At 45.1% G+C, this 9,878-nt stretch overlaps 1 protein-coding gene and 1 pseudogene across 1 annotated transcript; both read left to right on the plus strand.

Moving 5' to 3' along the window:
* The window catches only part of LOC102813426, a 6,556-nt pseudogene extending 1,364 nt beyond the window's left edge, over positions 1-5,192 (plus strand).
* A 320-nt stretch (positions 5,193-5,512) lies between these two features.
* LOC102813816 (UDP-glucuronosyltransferase 1-6-like) lies at positions 5,513-6,373 on the plus strand (the record flags this gene model as incomplete). The annotated part of the gene is made up of 1 exon (XM_006878066.1): positions 5,513-6,373. A coding segment is annotated over exon 1 (861 nt), but the record flags the coding sequence as incomplete, so codon positions are not given.
* Positions 6,374-9,878: the final 3,505 nt, after the last annotated feature.

Here is a 9,878-nt window from a genome sequence, read left to right on the forward strand (position 1 = left end):
GAAAAAAATCTGCCCCTTTCTGTCCACCAATAAATGGTAAGCTTCTGCACCACCCACTACCCTCTGGCCTATAAAGTCACCTGTGAAATTTTAAGATGACCACACTGCAGATGACCTGGCTGCCCACATGGTCAGCAGTTTCTTTTCTGTGTTTTTGTTTTCTCTGCACACATCTGTTCTGCTGCTTCTCCTAGTGAGGGCTGGCCAGGCTGGCTCTGCAGATCTGGAGCAGGGCCCGTCCAAACCAGGTCAGTGCAGACAGCTTTAATGGGACCACAAACCCGTGCTCAGCTATGTGCAGCTCCGCTAAAGTGGGAATTTTCCTGGGGGTGTATGCAAGTGGGGGCCAGCCTCACCTCTGCTCACCAGGGGAGTGTATAGAACAAGAAAAAATTGCACCTTTTTCTCTGTGAGTCACAGGTATGTTTTGGCAATTATTCTTGGCTCTGAAACCACTCACAAAAGCTCAAGATGGCTGTGCCTGTCTCATATCACCTAGAAAGCATTCAATCCACTTCTCTTTGTCTTCATTTGAAGCTCAGAGTTCCCGGACTATCATCTGCATCTCATTTGGTGCTCCGTATCTTTATTATAGAGACTTTTACAGCCTTTCTGCCTAGTCTGCCATCTTATTTACCCCATCATTGATTATCGTCCTCATGAATAAAGAAATCAGTGGCATTCTGTGCACACTTCTTGATGCCTGGAGGAACCCACACCCTCTTTTGTGGGCAGGTTTTGTGCTTGTACTTCTACAAACTGTATCATACAAGCTTAGAATCCAAGTGGCAGCATCTGCAAATTCCTCTGTGTGTGTGTGTGCTTCCTGCTGACATCTGGCTTTGCCAAACAGGCAAGCTGATGGCTGTGCCCATGGATGAGAGCCACTGGTTCACCATGTGCGATGTTGTGGAAAAACTCAAGTAGAGAGAGCATAAGTTGGTCATAGTCAGGCTGGAGGCGAGTTGGTTCTTGGGAAAATCCTTCAACATCACAGTAAAGTCTTATTACACTTCTTACACAGTGGAGGATCTAGATCGCTATTTCGTGGTTTTTGCCAGTTCTCAATGGAAGTCTCGGCACTCAGATTTATATTCTATTTGAAAGAGTCCTGGTGTGGCGCTGTGAGTTAATGCGCTGGACTGTAAACTCAGTTTGAACCACTAGGTCGGTGGTTCAAGCTCACCAACTGCTCCTCAGAAACCTTGTACAGGGTTGCTATGGGTCAGAACTGACTCGATGGCACTTAACAACAACAACAACATAAATGAATCCAGATAATGGTGTGTTTGAGTACCTCTTTTCACATCGTAGACATTTGTTCAAAGACACAAAATTATTGTTTTGAAGTGCTGTGGAGTAGGTTCTGACTCACAGCGACCCTGTATAGGGTTCCCGAGGAGTGACTGGTGAGCTTGAACTGCCAACCTTGTGGTTCAAACTGGCTTTGCGGTCCATCGCATAAACGTGCAGGGCAGTTGAGTTCATAAAGGAGAGTTCTTTTGATGCGGTGTTGACAAACCCTTTTGATCTGTGTGGCTTAATTATTGCCAAATCCTTTTCACTCCCACCTGGGGGCTTCACCAGAGGACCATTTTGTCATTATCTTGAAGAAGATGCCCAGTGCCCCAGTCCTGTTTCTTATGTTCCCAGAGGTCTCTTAGTGTTCTCAGACATGATCTTCAGGGAGAGAGTACGGAACCAAGTCTTCTATTTGGTGATGGTTATGTGCCGTGGAGTAGGTTCTGACCCATAGCGACCTTGCATAGGGGTTCCAGGATGTAAATCGTTACATAAGCAGGAAGTCTCATCTTTCTCCTGTGGAATGGCTGGTAGTTTTGAACTGCTGTCCTTGAGGCTAGCAGCCTGACTCGCAACCACTATGCTACCAGAGCTCCTTAGTCTTCCATTTGAAGGAGCATTTATTTTGTCCATAAATCGTCTCTTAGATTCTCCAAATGCTGGTCACAGTATATGATTCTACAGTCATACATCAATTTGTTGTTACAAACAGACTTTGCTTTGGAGTATGTGATACCCAACATGATCTTCGTTGGAGGCATCAACTGCAATCAGAGAGAGTTATTGTCCAAGGTAAGATATCCCTTCTTTATGTTGAGGTGCACTTCCTACTGAAGGTTGTAGTATTTGATTTATCAGTAAATGCTTCAAGGTCTCTTTGTTTACAGCAAGCAGGCTGTGTCACATGCATATCTCAGGTTGTTAGTGAGTTTTCCTCCAATTCTGATGCTGGGTTAGTCTTCATATAGCTTAGCTTGCTTCTTGGGTTCTTTGGTTAGCATATAGATTAAGAACATAATGAGAAATAGACACAACTTTGATACTTGGTTGTGTCTTTTCTCAATGTGTACTTGGTTTCATGGCTTTAAACCACATTGTATTAACTTGTTCTGTTAGAATCACTGTTTCTTGGTCTACATATAGTTTCTGCACGAGCACAATTCAATGTTGTGGAATTTCTATTCTTCCTAATGTTATTCATAATTTGTTTGATCCACACAATTGAATACCTTTTTGGTATTCTCTGCTTTCAGCCAAGATCCATCTTATACCAGTAATAATATCTGTCATTTTATGTCCTTCTCTTAATCCAGCTTGAATTTATGACTTCCCTGTTGATGTACTGCTGCAACAATTTTCGAGTGAACTTCAGCAAAATTTACTTGCATGTTAAATTAATGATATCATTCTATATTTACCCCATTCTGGGGGATCCCCTTTCTTTGGAATGAGTACAAATATGGATCTTTTCCAGTTGATTGGCCAGGTAGCTGTTGTCCAGCTCTCTTGGCATAGATGTGTGAGTGTTTACAGTGTAATCTCCACTGGATGAATGTTCAGTTGAACAGAAAAGGATGCTATTTTATTGAGTTGTCCCATGAAGCTGTGGTCTTGTCATGGATTGAATTGTATTCCCCCATTTTATTTATCAATTTGGCTGGTCCATGAGTCTTAGTGATTTGGCAGTTACGTAATGAAGTCATGTGGCAAATATGCGTTAATCCCCCATGAATATAATCTGATGTGATAAACCAACACAAGGATTAAGAGTGGGCTGCAATACCCTTAATTACATGATCGAGTGTAACTTTGTTTGGTAAGATGGAGGGTCAGAGAATAAGAGGAAAACCTCCAACGACATGGAATCGCCAAGTCGCAGCATTGATTGGCTCAAGCGTGGCAACAGTAGTGAGGTTGGTCCAGAATCGGGCAGTGTTTCGTTTGGCTATGTATAAGGTCTCTATGAGTTGGTACCAACTCAACGGCACTTAACAACAACAACATTGATACTTCAGAGTCCTAGGGTGGCACTGTGAGTCAACACACTGGACTGGAAAGTTAGTTTGAACCCCAAGGTTGGCAATTCAAGTTCACCACTCACTCCTCAGAAACCCTATATAGGGTCGCTATGGGTCGGAACCAACTCAATGGCACTTAACATCAACAACATTGATACCTCACAGTCTTGGTGTGGTGCTGTAGATTAATGCGCTGAACTACAAGGTTGGTTTGAACCACAAGGTCTGTGGTTCAAGCTTACCAGTCACTTCTCCGAAACACTATATAGGGTCGTTATGAGTAGGAACGCACTCACCTGCACTTAACAACCAAACAACAACAGTTGATACTTCAGGTGAGCATGATGGCTCTGTAGGATAAACACTGGACTAAAAACCATGAGCTCAGCATTGAGCCCACCATCTACTCCAGGAGTTTTCTGCTCCCGCAACAAGGAGAAGAAGCTTGAGGAATGGGAATTAAGGGGCCACCCCCAACCACAGTTCGGTGGTTCAAATCCAACAGCCACTCCTCAGAAACGCTATGCAGGGTGGCTTTGGGTTGGAATGACTCAATGGCACTTAACAACAACAACAACAATATTGATGTTACAACAGTTTTAGATTTGAAAGTTCCACAGCAGCCCTCAGCTGGAGAGTGTCATGGCAGCTCTTGATCTGTGGTCAAAGAAACTGAGACCACTTGGAGATGTGAAACAGAGTTCAGATTTTATTAACTGGCTGGCTCAGAGGAGCTAGCTTCTCCAGATTCTGAGTGCCAAATGGAGGGCAACATGGGCTTATATGGGGTCAGATTTGGGGAGGGGCTATGGTGCTGACCTGTTTGAGGATAGGAGCGAAACCAGGGGGATTGGTCCCATTCAGTGACCTGATTAACATTCTAGCTTATCTTCTGGGCAGGAGGGATTGGTCCCATTCAGCAACCTGATTAGTATTCTAGCTTGTCTCCTGGGTGGTATTGGTCACATTCTGTAACCTGATTAGTATTGGTGGGGAAGAGGCAGTTAATGTTTCTATCTTTTCCTGTTCATTGATACTTTGCCACCACCTGTCTGTCATTTTGTCCCACCAGCAAAGTCATCTCTGGTGGAACACAAACCAGGAAGACGGACCTAGCGAGCCCTTCTAAAAGAATTGTCCCGTGAACAACAGTAACACGGATGTTTCTTTCAGTTCTCTCCTAGGAATACATCTGCACATACCTGAATACCAGTTTGCCTATACCCATCCGGAGTTGCTCAAACTCTGGTTTTCACTTTGGCTGTGCTCAGTGAGCCCTGGTGGCACAGTGGTCGACAGTGCTCAGCTGTTGCCTGAAAGTTCAGTTGTTCAAACCCACTAGCCACCCCAAGGGAAAAAGAGGTGGCTGGTGTGGTTCTGTGAAGGTTTACAGACTTGGAAACTTTATGGGCACTTCTCCCCGGTCCTATTGGTCATGATGAATCAGAGTTGATGGGATGACAGAGGGCTTGGTGTCTTGTTGATGTCTGGACCCTGACCAGCTGCCCCTGATGGTTATGAGCAGGACAGCCTGTTCTTGTGCCTCCCTAGTAGGGAGCCCAGGGACCTGCAGCTAGCTGGCACCCCTCCCTAGTAGGGAACCTAGGGAACTGCAGCTAGCTGGCACCTCACAGTCTTCACCTACCCTGCAATGCATTTGCATCCTGGCTGTTGTTGTTAAGTGCCATCAAGTCGGTTATGATCCATATGATCATGTACAGGGTTTGTGAGGAGCAGCTGTTGAATTTGAACCACTGACTTGTGCTTGGAGTGGCCTCTTAGCTCCTGTTCCTCAAGTTTCTTCTCCTTGTCCAGACAGCATGCCTTCTCAGTGTCTGCGTTACTCGTGCCAGCTCATCTGAGTGTGACTAGCTCTTTCCAATCTGTTCCAGAATATTCCACGAATCACCTTTCACTTATAAAACCTGCTTTCCAAATGCCCCACACTGTGGCCCACAGCCAGGTGCTGAGCAAGTAGAACACCGGTCAGCTCCCTCCCTGTTTTGTCACTCTGAGTCTTGCCCAATAGTTTCCATCTTTATATTCTCTTGTCTCTTGGGTGCTCTATCATTCTGTCTCTATTGACGACTACGTTCTCTCTATCTCTATCTCTTTCTCTATGTCTCTTGATCTCTTTTTCTCTCATCTCTACCTCTTTGTCCCTCAATTTCTCCACAGTGCTCCCCTTCAGCATGGCCTGCCTTCTCCAAGCACATCACAGGGCTTCCGTGGGGGTATTCTTGTTAGCACTGTGGGGGGTGGTTGGAGGAGGCAAGCTGTTGGTTATTCCTCTGGATGGGAGCCACTGGCTTAGCATGAAGGAGGTAGTTGAGCATCTCAGCAACAGGGGGCATGACATTGTGGTGTTGGTGCCAGATGTTAATCTGTTCCTGAGTGACTCAAAATACTACACAAGAAGAACCTATGCAGTGCCCTATTCCCAGGACGAGATGAAGGACCGTTTTCACACTTTTGGAAACAGCATCTTTGCTGAGAGTTCTTTCCTGATGAAACCTCTGATGGAGTACAGGAATGTCATGCTTCTTGGTGACATGTACCTAACCAACTGTGAGAGTCTTCTGAAGGACTCAGAGACCCTGCGGTTCCTCAGAGAGAGTAAGTTCGATGCTATTTTCACAGACCCAGCTTTAATCTGTAACATGATCCTGGCTGAGTACCTCGACCTGCCCTCCGTGTACTTCTTCCGGGGCTATCCAGGTGCCCTAGAGCAGATGTCCAGCGGAAGCCCCAACCCTGTGTCCTACATTCCCAGAGACTATACTCAGTTCACAGACCAGATGACTTTCTGCCAGCGGGTGATCAACTTTCTTGTTAATTTGTTGGAGGTCCCTATTATCAAATTTATTAATTCAAAGTTTAAAGATATTACCTCAGATCTCCTCAAGAGAGATGTGGACTTAGTCACCTTAGGACAGAAAGGCTCCATCCATCTTTTAAGATATGACTTTGTGTTCCAGTACCCCAAGCCCATCATGCCCAACATGGTCTTCATTGGAGGGACCAACTGCAACAAGAGGGGACACTTAACTCAGGTGGGTGGTCTTACCTATCTTTGATTGCCCTGTTTCTTACAAAGCGGGCAGAAATCACTCATATGTGTTCTTTCCTCTTATTCAGTGGGCAATCTCTACCTACTGAAATGCAGTGAGTTGTCTGAAGAAATGGCTGTCTTCCTTCTAATAGGGGGTAAAGGGGTCCCAGGCAGGTAGTAGAGGGGAGGGTAAAACATGCAGAGGATGTGAGTGAAGTCAGGACTGGTGCTTGGTCATCTAGGATGAGTGTCAGAATCACAGTAGGAGCCATACATGTTGTTGAGACAGAGGAGAAGATGTAAAGGGGACAAGAGCCAGAAGTTCAGTCCAAGTTGAAACCTATTCTCCAGACTCTGCCCCATGCATTCTCCCTGGACCCTAAACCAGGGGTCAGCAAGCTGTGACCCTCCCCACCGCCCCGACAATACCCCCTGGGAGAAAGATGAGGCAGTCAGCTTCCACAACCTTAGAAAACCTGTGAGGCAGTTCTACTGTATCCTGTGAGGTTATTCATTATGACTTGGAATCCTTGCAAGGACAGTGGGTTTGGCTTCGGGATTATGTTTGGCTTGGGGTTTGTGTATGCTTTGTGGTTCAATTCAACTAAAGAAGTTTAAGATGAAGTCTGATAAGAAACATTTTAATGTAAGTAGAAAAGAGGATCATTTCTGGTACCTTGGTACTAATCGTCTTATTTTGAAAACAAAATAAAAATCTAAGGATAATAACAAAAAAATCCCTACTTGGCAATGAATGTCTTTGAGAGATGAGAATCCCCATGTTATCTTATGAAGAAATAGAACCCATTTTCAACACTTGTGATTTTATATATACTGACTCAGTGGCCCTAAACAACAACAATATCCATATATACGTTGTTGATATGATATGATATATGATATGATATGATATGATATGATATGATATGATATGATATGATATGATATGATATGATGGAGGTCACTCATAGCGACCCTGTACAGGGCTTCCAAGGCTGTAAATCTTTACGGGAGCAGAAAGCCTCATCTTTCTCCTGAGGGACAGCTGGTAATTTTGAACTGCTGACCTTGCAGCTCGCAGTCCGATTCATAACCACTATGCTACAGAGCTCCATATATATATGTATGTATGTATTGTATATCTTCCTATCAATTACAGCCCTCATTTCTGCAGCTGGTCACGTGGTTGCAACTGGTATTTAAAACTACCATTTCAATTCCTCATTCCATATTCCCTTTGTCCTTAGCAAGCCCATAGCTGGTAATGATTCTTTGCTGGATAGTGTGACCCAAACCTTCATTCCTGAAGGGTCCGGGCTATTAGTAATCATGCTGGAATTGGAATTTGCCACTGACTTTGATCACAGGACATGGTGGTACTAAAAGAGGTCCTAAGGAATCTCCTGGATACCACACACATTCTTTACCTCCATTGTTGTTGTTAAGTACCGTGGAGTCGGTTCTGACTCATAGCGACCCTGTATAGGGTTTCCAAGGCTGCAAATCTTTACGGGAACAGAATGCCTCATCTTTCTCCCACAGAATAGCTGGTAGTTCCAAACTGCTCACCTTGAGGTTGGCAGCCCGACTCCTAACCACTACACTACCAGAGCTCTGTTAGGTAATGTCAAACAAACCAAATTCTCCTTCAATCACACCACCCAGTCCAGTAACTTCCTTCTTTGCTTGTTGATCTAGAGGCATGTTGTTGTTGCTAAGTGCCATTCAGTTGGTTCTGACTCATAGGGACCCAAGGAGCACTGGTGAGTTTGAGCTGCTGGCTTTGTGGTTCAAACAACCTTGACATCCAGTGCTTATCCTAGAACACCTCACCAGGACTCTGATTCAGAGGCTTAGTGGAATCAGTGTTGTGTCTTTAAATGGGAGTATTCCTCCCTTGGGAACTTAAACACTCAGACAGACCTGAAGAGCATAGGGTCACAGGGACAGGAAGTAAAACATTTTCAAGTGGGTCACTCGGAGTAATAACATGCGCTAGCACTTGGATTTCCACCCCTTGGTTCCTGGACCTATGGATCCTGGCAATTGGAGAAGCAGCACCATGTAGCGGACGCTGTTTTTGACCATATACAACCTCCTGGAGAACATTGCCCCAACCCTGCAAGGCATTGTCACTTAGCTGGCACTATAATTGTGTCTTCTCAAGGTCATTGCATCACTTAGTCAGACCAGCTGCTTCAGGACGACAAGGAATGTGATAAGACCAGTGAATTCCATGAGCATGGGCCCGCTGCTGCGCTTCATTTTCTGTAAAGTGGGTCCCTTGATCTGAGGCGAGGCTGTGTGGGATTCAATGATGGCAGGAAGGGCATTCTGTAAGCCCACGGTTGGTAGTTTTGGCAGAAGTGCTGTGTGCAGGGAAGGCAAATCCATATCCTGAATAAGTGTCTATTCCAGTAAGAACAAAACATCGCCCTTTCCATGATGGAAATGTTCCGATATAATCAACCAACAGTGACATTGCTGTCTGATCTCCCCTAACTGGGTCTCAGTGTTGGTGTCTGCTGCTGGCAGATTGGGCACACAGCAGAGGCTGTAGCCAAGTCAGACTTGGTGAGTTGGAGGCCATGCTGCTGAGACCATGCATAACCCCCACTTCTTCCACCATGGTCACTTCATTCATGAGCCCATTGGACAATGACAGGAGTGGCTGGAGAAAGAACATGAGGTTGTTAAAAATCCTCTTTTGCCGAGGCAACCCTTTGTCTGCATTCACATTAGACACAAATATCTGCACATTTTGGCCCATCCAGTGAAGTCTATCCACATGCTTCTTCCCTACACATTCTTGTCACCAATGTTCCAATCATGGTCCTTCCAAGTCCCTGACCGTTCAGTGAAACCATTGGCTGAATCAGTATACATTTCTCCTTCCAAACAAAATGACCCAGATGCACTGCTCAAATGTCTAATCATTGGGAGGATTTCCCTTCATCATGGTTCTTCAGAGTAGTTCTGGAAGGAGGCTGTATAGTGTTGCTGCTGTCCGCTTTGAGTGGACTTGAAGGATGCAGGGGTGGAGAGTCCCAACCCATCCCCATTAACTATCTAACCTGTGCAAAAAACACATCGTGCAGGACCATCTGTAAACAAGAATGAGTTTTCTCTTTCTTAGCTAACTGATGGTAAGGAACTCCCTATGAGGACATAGGTCTAGATGGGGAGATGGAGAGTGATGTGGCAGAAGTGGGGACCTTTTGGGTCACTTCCTCATGCAACTTGTGAGTTCAGTTCCTGCACGTGGGTCTCTTACAGACGCCTTTTATTTAATGATTGAATGCTGCTATGCACGTCCAACTTTATGACTCTGTGGCTAAGACAACATCCAGTTCACAACGGGGAACTACATACCAGGCACCAGCAGATGCATTATTTTACTCAAGCAAAGTAATAACATCTGGAACCACAGCTGCAATTGGAGCCATGGCCTGGTTCAATTTGTGATAATCCTCTGTCATTCTCCAAGATCCATCTGGTTTTTTTGC

The sequence above is a fragment of the Chrysochloris asiatica genome, unplaced genomic scaffold (assembly GCF_000296735.1).
Source record: "Chrysochloris asiatica unplaced genomic scaffold, ChrAsi1.0 scaffold02377, whole genome shotgun sequence".
Classification (NCBI taxonomy): Eukaryota; Metazoa; Chordata; class Mammalia; order Afrosoricida; family Chrysochloridae; genus Chrysochloris; species Chrysochloris asiatica.